General features: G+C 41.0%; 1 protein-coding gene and 1 long non-coding RNA gene across 3 annotated transcripts in view; one reads left to right on the top strand and one right to left on the bottom strand.

The window, feature by feature from the left end:
• LAMA4 (laminin subunit alpha 4) overlaps window positions 1-13,123 on the top strand; it is a 100,503-nt gene that overhangs the window by 32,552 nt on the left and 54,828 nt on the right. For both annotated transcript variants that reach the window (XR_010358606.1, XM_064412963.1), the window contains exons 4-6: window positions 3,501-3,581; window positions 8,143-8,357; window positions 12,217-12,318. Coding sequence is in view for 1 of the 2 variants with exons in the window: in XM_064412963.1 (XP_064269033.1) it covers window positions 3,501-3,581; window positions 8,143-8,357; window positions 12,217-12,318 (398 nt within the window). In the remaining variant the exon portion in view is untranslated. The remainder of the gene's footprint in view (window positions 1-3,500; window positions 3,582-8,142; window positions 8,358-12,216; window positions 12,319-13,123) is intronic.
• LOC135296525 (uncharacterized) lies at window positions 3,001-9,468 on the bottom strand. Its single transcript, XR_010358610.1, has 2 exons — window positions 8,993-9,468; window positions 3,001-3,130 (listed from the first exon to the last, which is right to left on the bottom strand). It is a non-coding gene; the product is annotated as an uncharacterized LOC135296525 (long non-coding RNA).

The following is a 13,123-nucleotide window of genomic DNA, read 5'->3' as shown; positions in this document are numbered from 1 at the left end:
AGCACAGTAACAGTTCAAAGGAAAGTGCTGGAGCATCTGTGGCAGTTACAGTGCCCCTTCAGCTGATGCCCAGCTACTTTTGGGTAAGAAACTGAAGCCTGACAGAGAACCAAGACCAATTCAAAGAACTCCAGATGCTGTGGGCTTTGTGTCTTCAGAAAAAAAAAAAAAAGAAAAAAAAAAAAAAAAAAAAAAAACCACAAAACTACAAGCCACAACCAGCCATTAGAAACAATTAGTGGCATGTCAGTAATGCAGCTGAAAGAAATTATCAGCTTCCTCTTGCTCAGATTCATGCTCTGGGAGAGAGGTATCTATGCAAATCCCACCACAGGGAGATGCTAGTAAATAGTTGCCAACAGGCTGACGCTGGTTTTCAGGGAGCTAGCTATTCCTCTTCTGTTGTTTCCCATCCTGCTTTCAGCAGGACGTCACAGCAAAGGGAATTTCATCCTTACTGTATTTGTTTGCTGTTGCTATAGCATTACTCACACAACCTTAAGGTGGGATGAGCTCCATTTTGCTCAGCTTCTCAGGGCTCAAACTGGCAAAGGAGCAAAGTCACTCTGGCCAAATTCCTGCAGATCCCTTCTTGGCTTTTGCAGTGAGCTGCAGACATGTGAGAAGGGCCATGGGGTGAAGAAGAGCTATTGTTGAAAAACTTCAGCTTTGCCTGGATTACGGAGAAAATCCTCCAGAGACAGTGGAAGAACCTGGCTTTGCTCACATATAGAAAGGCTTAGGAGCGAGAAAGCTCACAGATGAAGCAAACTATTCCTTCCAGTTTCAGTAGCAGCTGTAATGCCTGCTGAAAAATTAGTAATACAATAGTCAGGAGCAGTGCTTTTTTCCTTGGCAAAGTGGTTTCTGTAACCTGTTGGGCACAGAGAAGCCACTTTGGTGTAAGAAGCTGTTCTCTGAGCCACAATCTGGGCTGCTGTGTCAAATCCAGCGTGACTAGGTCTGCATTCACCCAGACCCTGCCCCATCCTGCAGCCCAAAGGCTCTGCAGAGGTGCTCCCTGAGAGCCTTTGGGAGTTGGATGATCCACCAGGCCACTGAGAAGGGCTCAGTGCAGTGTGGCCAGCAGGGACTATGGCTACAGCGTTTCTCTGCCAGTGCTGTTGGAGGTGGAAGCAGAGGCCAAGGAGCATTCCCAGTTTCAACAGGCTCCTTAGCTCAGGACATTATGCCTCTCCTGTTCCAGACCACTAGGGAGAAGGAAACCACCAAACCCAAAACTCAGCAGCATGGGGTTGGGAAAGGAGAAAAAATTTTGCAAGAAACTTGAATGCAGATGCCTCAATATTATCAGCAATACATTGCTTGGACTTGATGAGCCTGAAGGATCCCTTCATCTCAGAATATTCTGTGTTCTATGACATTGTCTCCCCTTTGAAACTACATCAGTAAAAATCCATTTTGCCTCCTTGGTTTTCCCGCAGAAAAGTCCTGAAGGTAGCAATCAAAGGAACGCTCCATCCCAAGTTACCTCATACCCCTATTTAAATAAAGTGCAGAAACTGCCTGTTCAGCTTCTTGCATGAGACAGACCTGACCACAGAAATAGTCTTCAGCTGGGGCTGGAACAGGCAAAAAATATTGAGCAACATTAGGCTTTACTAAAGCTTAACTAAATTCAAAGAAAATATGTTCTTTATTAGTCAGGTTTTTTTCAACTTTCCTTCATTAATCCTACTACATATAAAGAGTAAGGAAAATAATAACTCTACCAGAAGCAGAGAAGCATTAAATGGCTTAAAAAATGTCCAAAGGATGTTGTTTTTTACCCTGTTTTACTTTGGAAATAGAATACCAAATCTGTAAACTGACAGACTCATCAGATAGGTATTTTTTCCAGGAATTCAGCAGTGTTTCTAGATTTTCTGACCAGGCTGTCTTCATATGTTCTATCCTGGGAACTTTTGGAGTAACTTTTGGACACTACACATGAAGTGTAATGTCATCTCTTTGGAACAAAAAAAGGAGGATGGAGGTTGTTTCACAGTCCAGCAGATGTTACTTCTTTTCAAACCCAAGGGAATTACAAAGCCTTTTTCTCCCCTAAAAGTTCACAAAAAATATAAAACTTGAGGAAGAACTCAGTCCTACTTCAGAACTTTGATCCACCATGTGGTTTTTTCAACTACATGAAGGAATTAGACTTTGTTAAAGAAGAGGAAGCCTGCCAAACTATTGTGACTTTCTCAACATGTTCTCGTAAAAGCCACACAGCAGTTAATTTGTAAATTCTGTGAGAAGACTCTCATTTTATGTTCTCTCTGGTTATTCCAAATATTTTGAGACAGCAGAGGTCCAGACAGATTTTTTGCCTCTGGTTGTCCAACCAGTTGAGAAACACTGTCAGGAACTGAAATTATGCGGGAATTCTCATCAGCTTTCAATGCTGTTTGTTCCTGGAACAAGCAGTGTGTGGATCGTGCACTTTCCCATTGCTCTGAGTCTTTTGTCCTGTGTGAAATGGATGCAACCCAGCCACAGCTGCCCAGCACCATGTGACTGAGGAATTGTGTTTTAGCAACCATGGGCCTGCAGCTGGAAACTGCTGCCACTCACTGCTCTGGTTGCCTTCTAGTGCTGGCAGAAATCTATTCACACATATTGCAAACTAACTAAAAACATCTTAGGACTGTATCTCTTTTTTTCTGTAAATGTATTTAAGCCATGTCCATCATCGTGTTTGAAATACACATAAAATTTGCACTTTTCAAATCTGGCTACTGCTGTTTCTTGGGTCTCATATCTATTTAAATTCTTGTTAAATCCCAAAAACTGAAGAAAACAAAGGAATCCAGGATTTAGAATCACGGCAGTAGAAATTACAGGCCAAGCCATTACTGCAGTCAGCATCACTATTTGGTATGTTGCTCTCAGAAGAGGCCACAGACTCTTTCCAGCTTACTTGAGAAGATGGTAGAGCAGCTCTGGTTACTGTAAACTCAGTTACTCTGAATGAGGACACCATTACTGAGGTCAGTCTTCATCACTAAGAACTTGCAGATTTTAATTCGACAAAAACTGTAGGATTTGCATAGGAAACTTCTGCACCGTTCCAAAATCTCAGTTCTTGAAGGGCTCACTGCAGTGTCTTCCACAAACAATATTTTACCTGTTGGGATAACAGACAGGAAACAATTAGATTCACATGACACACATTTATCGTAAGTCCCTTGTCTAAAGTGTGTGTATCAAAACCTGCAGATGTGTCTGATCTGCACTGCAAGACAACAACTTTCATACCTATACATCTGTATTTATATAGCTCCATAGTTCTGTACACTAATTCATGCTTCCTAAACTAATTTAAAGCCTAAACAAGGGGTGTAATATAAATTATATAAAGGGCTTAACACTCATTCAGCAATGAACAACCAAGAGCCAGAGTTCACATTAACAAATGTCCATACTGTAACAAAGAAACATTCCCAAGTGTGTGTCATTTCCTGGTATTCTAACTATTCATCCTAATGAAATTCCAGCTTTGCAGTCTCCTGTTACAGAAAAAGTGGAAGTGTGCGTTGTGTCTGCAAGGAAAGCTATGCAGGACCCAACTGTGAAAGGTAAGGAACTCACAGGATGATTTGCTGGTCAGCAATACAGAAGTCCAGAATTTTTTCAGAGAATCTTGCCATACTGGGGACGAATCTTATGCACTTGTTTTCATCAGATAGAATTGTGTCTGTTAAATGATCTTGTTCATTTCCTACTAAAAAGCACTAAAATTTGCTGTAGAAGTATCAGCATAAGACAGACATTTACATATGAGGTATTTTGATCTAGTTCTTGCACCTTGTGTACCTTCATGTGGTGATCTTCCTAAAAGGAAGGCAATTTAAAAGTACAAAATACAAATCAGAAACAGCAGCTGAAGGGAAAAATATCCACCACATCGATGCCTCTTGCAATTCATCCCCTAAAACATGTAGCAGGTTTCTGTCAACTAACTTTTAAAAAAGCAAAGGAGAAAATCCACTATCAAGTCAAATTCTCAAAGCAGATGTAGCTCTTTTCTGTTACATTTTAAATGCACTTCACAGGCATAATTCAATAAAGTCAAGCAAACAATTATAGACCAGTGTTGCTTTTCAACTTTCCTTTATGTCCTTAAACAATTTCCAGTAAAATTCCTTAAATTAGAAAAGGACACAAATAAATTGAAGTATGCAACAGAAATATAACTTCATGTGCTGTAAGAGGCTATCTTACTTGTTATGAACATATATGGATGATGTTTCAATTAATGTCAGGGGCCTGATTATAATTCAGAAATTGTCCTTGAGCAGCCAATAAATTAAAACAAAGACTGAGGGATATAGGATGGCTCAGACAATGGCTTCCTGAACATCTCATTTTGTTTTCCCTTAAAGCCTCTGAAGTATTTAAGTCTTTATTCAACTGTCAATAATGGGCAAGCCTGGAATTCAAATGATACTTAATGTAACTGTCAGAGAAGGGAGAAAAGGGATGCTTAAGATGCAAGGACAAATCAAAATTAAAAAGATAAGATGAACAATGAATACCATCTTTATAGATGATGCAAAAACATCAGTCAATTACCTCCACATCACTAACATCATGACAGCAACAGTGAAAGCAGATGGCACAAAAATAAAAAGCCCACCCTTGTTTACAGGCCTACAGCTGTATTCTTTTGTTCCTTCAAAATGTCAGGTTTATACACAAAGGATAATGCAGACAATTAAAAGGTCATTGAGGTTCCTTAATGGTTATTAAAATGTCAACCCAGACTACAAGCAATACAAATCCTATGAAATGAGTAGCATTAACACAGAAACAGCAGAAAATAACATCAGCTTTGTTTTCTAATGGCCACTCCCCAGCCTGACACAGGGCATCTGTCTCAAGGAAGGCAAAGCTGTGTAGAAAAAGCTACAGAAAGAAATCAGCCTGTCCTGGTCACTATGTTAAGAGCATGGCTAATTGCTGGGGTAAGGTGCAAGCAGTGACAGACAGGACTTGCCTTCTGGTCCTACTCCCATTTGTATCAGAAATGTCCAAAAGTGTTTCAAAGCTGGATCATGTACTACTTGCCCCTGCCCATTTCCCCAAAAGCAAGTCCCTGCTTGGCACACACTGCTGCTGGGCACTGCAAGAAAAAGGTGGTGTGAATTCACAGGCACCCTAGCTAGGAACTGAGTAAACCGGCTTCCCAAATTGAAATTTAGGAATTAATCATTTTTCTCCTGGACTTCAGCAGTAAGGCATCAGGGTGATAACTGATGCCATGCAGGTTTTGTTAATGCACAAATGTTAAAAAGAACAACTGAACAAATTACAATTCACCATCCAAAGCAAATATATGAAAAAGGTTCTTTTGGCATTGCCAGAGAAGAGGAAACTAATTTTTTCATTCTGCAGCTATGGCTGCAGAATGAAACAAAGACAATTTTGCAGTTTTATTATGGGAGAGGAAATATTCTTTTTTAGCAAAAAATATTCATTTATTGATACAGTCTAGGAAAGGACATTTACTCCAGGCCTCTTAACTTTTTCAGGCCATAAAGTGCAGAGATGGAGCAGAACATTTCCAGTCAGTGGCCTCTGCTCTTCTCACATCCTACCCACAATGCAAAAGAGGTTAAATGCCTCAGTACTATGAGATGTACTGAGTGGCAAAGGGAAGAGTGAAGGTAGCACATTTATTTTCAGCTCTGAAAGCTTTAAAAAGCTGCTCCAGATGAGAAGTTATGGCTAATAAAAGTGAGTCATAAAAGAGTTCAGGTTGAGAGGGACCTTAAAGGTCATCTGGTTCCAACCCCCTGCCATGGCTGGTGACACCTTCCACTAGATCAGGTTGCTCAGACCCCCATCCAGCCTGGCCTTGAACACTGCCAGGGATGGGACATCCACAGCTTCTCTGGGCACCCTGTTCTGGTGCCTCAGGTGGTCATAAAAAGCAGCACTTTTTATGACCACATTTACAGTAAAATGTATCTGTGGGGATGTGAGGAAATGTGCTCTACATTCCTGGCAAGTGAACTGAACAGTTTATTTCAGAAAAGAAGGGGGGAAATGGCCTTGTCCTGATGAGAGGGCAGACACAGCAGGCCTGGTGGGGATAGCACCCTGTTGTTGATAGATTTGGGCATCAGTGAGCAAAAGGCTGGTCTGACCCCAGCCCTGCTTAGTGCCCTCTGTGAACCTGGTGGCCACAGATGATCATTTGGAAAACACCTGACTACAGAAAAACACTGAAATTTTAGACAATCGTAGCAAGACTTCTGGCATGACTGACTAGTAGTTCCACCCCAACACTGCCTACTCTAACTCCCACGGGAATGGGGAATGAGTCAACCAAATCATAATCATAAATGACACTCTGCACTCAATGTTGTATTCACAGTTCTTCATGGGGTGCACAGAACTCCCGGCCACACTTTAATTCTTCACATCTGGGTCACCCAAATGATAAAATTTGTACCAAAGATTCTGGCAGTGTTGCAAAGAGACAGAAAGAGCCTTTGTCATTGACAAAAGCAGTGTTTGAGGCAGCCAAGTGGTTTATATTAAGATGTTTAAAATTTTATGTGTTTCTACTGTGAGGATTCAGGACTGGAACATGAACAAAGCAGTGTTGAGGAAATTACTCTCTTTATCAAAAAAAACCAAACCAAACCAAACAAACAAACAAACAAAACAAAACAACAAAAAAAAAAAGAAATCAAAACTCAAAGCTTTTACCAGATCTCCCACATTTTCAGGGTTCAGACATGGCAGAACCTGATTCTGACTGTGTTCAGATTTTAGAAGACAACTGACCTCGATTTAGGTACCCAGCCTAATCTGAGAAAACTAATCTGAACTGCCTGAAGTGCTCACCCTCCCTGCTTACCAACAGCAGACAGAAAAAACAGCATCTTAAACAGGACTTTGGATGGGAGACAAGGACAACATGGTGATAAAACTGAATGAACTACAATAAATACTCCTTACCTAAATCATTGGAGCAACTATTCAATCCTCTGATTCCTTCGGCCAGCAATTTTTACACTAGCTAGTTATTCCCCTCCTGGCAGGAATTCTGCATTTCCAGTTTTGGGGTATGAGTCCCTGACCTCTAAGCTCCAGGCTTCTGCATCATGGACATTAGCACTCCATGCCCACCCCACTACTAGTTCCCTTTGTGTCAATGTTGTTTTGCAAAAGCTCCCCTTGCTTGTAGGATTAAGCACATTCCCTGACGTACAGGAACATCTTTAACTGAGGCACTTCCTTTCCAAATAACCAAATCTGGTGCTACCTCCTTACTTAGGGCCACTGATCATCCAGGAGTGTTACATCACTGGTGTGACTATACTCTGAAAAACCACCATAATATTGACATGTCTCCCATTTTAAGATTCTCAACTGAAATGATTCCCAAACATAACAAGACATGATAAGAAATTTGGACCTATTTCAGGCCTTCACTGAGGTGCCTGGTACCCACCTCCCTCTCTTCCTCTGCAGACCAAGAGAGGAATTCTCCCTGGTGACTGCTCTCAGCCTTTTACCCTCATCCAACAGGATAACATCAAACAGATCTGAAAAACAGAGTCTGGTTCAAGGCCTATTCTGTTTTGCAAAAACCAGAGGCCACTCCAATACCTCACCATAGAAGTATTTCTGTAAACCTTTCCTGGTCAGTACTTTTTATGTACATTTATAATAGAAATAAGGTCTGAATTTCAGCATCCTGAAATGCAGCCTCTTACCCCAGTTTCCTATAAAAGACAATATAGTTGCTGAGATACAGAGATGAAAGAGACCAAAACAAACACTGTAGAGCTGCCTTGCTGCCAAAGCAATTCTGTCACAGATTTTAAAACAATGGGGAGAAATTCATTTCACTGCTAAAGATATGCAGAAAAAATAAATTAATGCAGACTGGTACGGTTGAGATACCGGGGGTGTTCCAGAAGGGGAAAATATATAACAGTACAGATTGAGATTAGAGCACAAAATAGCCTCTGTAGGAGAAAAGCTCCTAATTAGGTCTCTGTCCATTAGCAGCTGCAGACAATGATCAGTTCCTGGTAACACAAATAAGGTCAGAGACAAAAAGGTGTCACAGATAGGAATGTCATTGATCGTCATTGCCAGTGCTGCTCTTCCTTTCAGGTGCGCCCCTGGTTACTATGGGAACCCTTTGCTAATTGGAAGCACTTGTAAAAAATGTGACTGCAATGGCAACTCAGACCCAAATCTGATTTTTGAAGACTGTGACGAAGTGACCGGCCAGTGCCGCAACTGCCTGCACCACACCAGCGGGTTCAACTGCGAACGATGCGCTCCGGGCTACTACGGGGACGCCAGATTGGCCAAAAACTGCACAGGTATTGTCTGCAGCCTGGTACAGCAGAGCTGAGCAGCACAGCACGGTCTGTGGGTGATCTCCCAGAAATCAGGGTTGCCTGAACCAGTTGTCAGATACCTGGGGCTCTGGGAGGCAGGTGATGGGATAATTCGGATGCCTGTTCAGTTGAATCGTCCCAGGCACCAGAGAAATACCTCTTTCCATCTCCCATGACCAAGTCTCAGACCCCAGACTCCAACATCTCTAGTGCCTGGTTAGGTTTACTGGAGGCACTGTTGTGTTATCCTGAATCTTGTTTTAAATAAGACTCTCTAAGAGTTCTTTGGGCAAAGTCCTCACCTTTGTGTTTGTCCACTCAGGCTGATGGTGTTTAAAGACTTGAAAGTATTTTTATGAGAACAGGATCATCCTTCCTGTCCTGACCCAATACCCACTTACTTTCTGCTATTTTCCACATTGGTGATATAGTCTGCATTTCCTACAAGTCTGTGTAATCTTGCTGGATGCTGTATTTTCACACAAGAGGTACTTTCAGGGTCTGGTCAGAACACCTCAGCAAAACATACCTGCCCAGAGGGGTCACAAAATTTCGTCTCCTCTAATATTATGCTAATTTACATGGAGTTCAATCCAAACAGGGCTTTGACCTCATACCTTTTATCCTTGCTTTGGCTCTGGAAGTGAAGTTTACATCCTCTTTCAAAGCACTTAGGAACAGCCACTGCTAAAGGCAAAATGCAGGTGCTCAGAGCAAGGACCTTGGGGCTCCCTCCCAAACTCTTGTGCAGAGCTCCCTCAAGGACCAGAACACAAAGGAGGGAGACAAAGTATTCCTTCCTCAGCCTGACTCAAAGGTAAGACAGTTGAAGCACACACTCAGCTTGGGCCTCAGAAATACTCCAGGGCCTCCAGGTACAGAGCTACAGGCCTCAGGAACTTAGCAATGTCTTGATCCTTCTTGCAACTCACTGTGTATTTGGACTTTGTTTTTTACTTCCTTATTATAGAGTGTTTTGGGACACACAGGATGTGTCCCATGCTGTGTTTTGTGCTGCTATCTTCACTTAAAGGGGACCATATATGAGGCCATGATGATCCTATCTGGTTTTATATTCCAGTGACAGCTGGAATTGGAGTGTCCATCTCCAGGATGTAACTCACATCACAAAGTCACACAGTTGAATTCCATTTATGGTGAACAGGAAGAGATGGTGCTCATGCACAGTGATCCCAAAAGGCAAAGCCATGTATCCCAACCAGCTAAAAGGACATCAGCTGTGAGGAACAGCATGCCCCAAAACTCACTTCCTGCCTGGATTTAGGTAGCCAAGAAATTAATGAAATACAGCATGTCTGTGATTTTGAGGTGGCAAAAAAAAAAATCTTATTTATAAAATTCACTGCCTAATTCACTTCACCTGAGATGACTTCACTGCAGCAGTCCAGGAAGGAATGATAGGATCCAATCTGTGGGTCATGAATTCCATGAGGCAGGAGGAACACACCCAGCCCTTCAACTCTGCAAACCACAGCAACTGTGCCCTGCCCATGTCCAAAAGCTTCAAGCACCTAAGAGTAACTTTGCCAGAAGTCTGAGTTACAGGGCATTCCAAGAGTGTGAGCAGGTTATGCAATAAGTGATTTTGGAAGGTGTCTCTGAAAGTACAGTTTCGAAACTCAAATCAAACTCTCATTGCCTCAGTACAGTTGGGTTTTTTTATTTGCACCCTAAAGGAGGTACACAGGAGTTCTCTACACAGGCCTGTAGGCTGTTCACACAGTCTTCAAATCAGTGTGGTAATTCTCTTGGTTAGCAGATTTCCTTGCAGTGTTTCATCTTTGCTAAAAATAAAAAGTGCTTGGGCGCTTGAATACATTGTGAGAGGTACAGATTTTCTCTTTGCAGAAGTGAATTTAATCTTGAAGTTCACTCTAGCAAATCCTGATTATGCAGTATTGTAGTTCAGAGAATTACACACTTCTTCTTTCATCTTAATTTCTGCTGAGCGCCACAATGTGCTGTACTTGACAGTACTGTGCAGATTGCAGTGCATCAATACATCCAGGATATTCAACTATTTGTGTAGTTCCCAGGGAAAGCTTATCCTGTGTTTGGCTTTGTGGGACAGTTAGGAACTATTGTTTAGAATTGATTCTGAAATAAGTCAAATATCTTCTTTAAACAAAAAATAAAGAAACAAAATTATTTTAAGAATCCAGCCAGTCTGTATACATGGTTTCCATAGAGCATCTCAAAGGGTATATAAAACAAAAAAAGGCAAGACAAATAAATGAACAAACAGCTCTATCAATCTAAAATCTTTTTTTTTTTCCTTTTGAGAGGAAGATAAAACCTGGGTAGTTGTGAATGGTAGTTTTAAGGTGCTTTTAATTTTTTTTTAACCACATATCCTTTAGCCATAGTTCAAAACTCTCACAAATGGCCTGCAGAAATAAAGGTAAGTTTAGAAGCTTTCCCCACCAGCAAACTACAGTATCACTGAAAGTCTTAATTCCCTACTAAAAATGTGGTAGTTGAAAAATTATCCGGACCACCTTTGACATTAATTTGTTATAAGATTTTGAGTAGCAGACTCACAGACTCATTTAAATAAGACACAATTTTATTTTTTGAGCACCAATCTCATCGAAATTTTAACCTTTAAAGTTAAATATTGCTACCTGGCAATAGCCCAGTCCCCATGATATAGGTAAAGAGAAATATCTACTTTCAACTGACTTTCACTTCTTAAAAAAAAGAAATAAAAGTAATCATAGATCCAAAAGCTGGGAGGCACAGATTGTAATAAGGTCAAAATGATGACTGCATCAGAGAATTCATAACCAATTTCTGTCCTTACATTAGTACAAAAACTGCTTAGTTTTACTAACACTGGTCCACTCACACAGAAGTTTTCTGACGTTAGTGCAGGATGTTGTCTTTGAAGTTGTTTTATGTATTTTCATTTGACAAATCCTTGAATGTGCAATGGGAAATGTAAATACAAGGGCAATTCATAGATAAAAATTAATGGGCTGCAATAAAAAAGCAGTTAAATATTTCGTTATATGAGGTTCTGCTGAAACCATGAATTGCAAGACCAAAATAAATTCCAAGTAGATTGCTGCTGTTCTTATGTTCTGCTTGAGTTTTTGTTATCATATTAAAGTGTTCCAAGAATATTTTAATCTTTAAAATAATATATTTGAAAAGGCCAATTAAACCTTGAAAGAGGTCTAGAGATGTTAGATTAAAAATTGGGCTTTTTAAAAAGCCACTCGTGCTGGCAGAAAAAATGTTGCTTTCTCAAGTTTGAAAAAACAAAAAACGTCATTTATTCTTCACTGCAAGTGGTAGGAGATATTTACTTTTTGATATGTTCAAGCTGACAGTGTAACTGGAGTCCGCTATCAATCCCTGATAGCTGCAAAGCCTTTTTAGTGACAGCCTGACAGAGTGCTGATAAATTCCACAGGGCTGTGGAGAGATTTGTAACTAATAATTAACTTTCGTTTCCCCGCTTTTCTTAATACATCTCCCGAGTGTTACCCTCTCTAGACATTGATGTACAATGGCCCTTCTGGGCAGCTCTGGCCTCACTGACTCATGGCCAAGCTTTGAACAAGTCATTTCAGCAGAGGTGTTCTCACTCTTCCCTGGAAACAGAGGTGTTTCTACTTCGTATTTCATTTGTTCAAATTTCATCAGTGCAAGAAACACCTTTTCCAAGTGCTGAAAGGAAAATCAGTCCAATAAGTTCTTCATATTGGTTTGAATATCCACACACAATCTTAAGTATAAGAATTTCACTAGTCTTGGGAGGGGGAGGTGCACATTTTGAAGATTCTTCTTTCAAAAGTCCTTTCTTTTTCCCCAGCATGTAACTGTGGAGGCAGAATGTGTGACAGCCAGACTGGAGAATGCCTCGCAGACAGTCCTGACACAGAAGCTTCTACTGACACAGACTGCCCGACCATCAGTAAGAACATTATCATGAAAACACCAATAATTAATATTGCTCTTATATTTAGAACCTTACAAAGAATAACTTAAGAGCTTGGTACTGCAGTGGGCTCAGGATTTTGACAGTGGTCCCACAGGGCACTTAAGTGTGTGAATATACACAGTGTCCTGCTGATTGAGTACTTCAGCATGTTCTCACACACTTGTCTGAGTACAGGCATATTTCCAACTGTGACGCAGACTGTGCATTCAGGTCCTAACTGCAGAGCAGTAGGGAAGTGTCAACAAAGCCACTTCCATAGACCTCCAGACACACTGCCTGAAAAATAATATTCTGGCCCTAAAAACTGTCCTCACAACTTTGCCTGTGACATCTTACATATAATTTATGGTTTTCTAGTTGTGGTTTTACTCCATCAACAACACAGCACTCACTCTAGCAGGAACAGAGAGAGACTAAAAAAGGTAAAAAACAGAAAAAATGTGCACACACGAGCCACACACACTTCTGCAAACAAAGCAAAACAATTAATTCTTTTACTGCTTCCCATAGGCAGGCAAGAATTCAGCCATTTCCAGAAGAGCAGGACCCCACCACCCATAATATTTACTTGGCGTTTACAAATGCCATCACTCCAAATGTTCCTCCCAACTTCCTCCTTCTTCTCCCCACTGTATTTACTGAGCATGATGTCACATAGTCTGTAATGTCCCTTTGGTCAGCTGGGGTCACCTGTCCTGGCTGTGTCTCCTCCCAGTTTCCAGCACATCCCTAGTCTCATCACTAGCATGGCAGTACAAAAAGCAGAAAGGTTCTTGGC

Source organism: Passer domesticus, chromosome 3, assembly GCF_036417665.1.
Source record: "Passer domesticus isolate bPasDom1 chromosome 3, bPasDom1.hap1, whole genome shotgun sequence".
In the NCBI taxonomy this organism is placed as follows: Eukaryota; Metazoa; Chordata; class Aves; order Passeriformes; family Passeridae; genus Passer; species Passer domesticus.
Note: the sequence above shows the minus strand (reverse complement) of the source record. Positions and strands in the feature narration are given on the sequence as shown.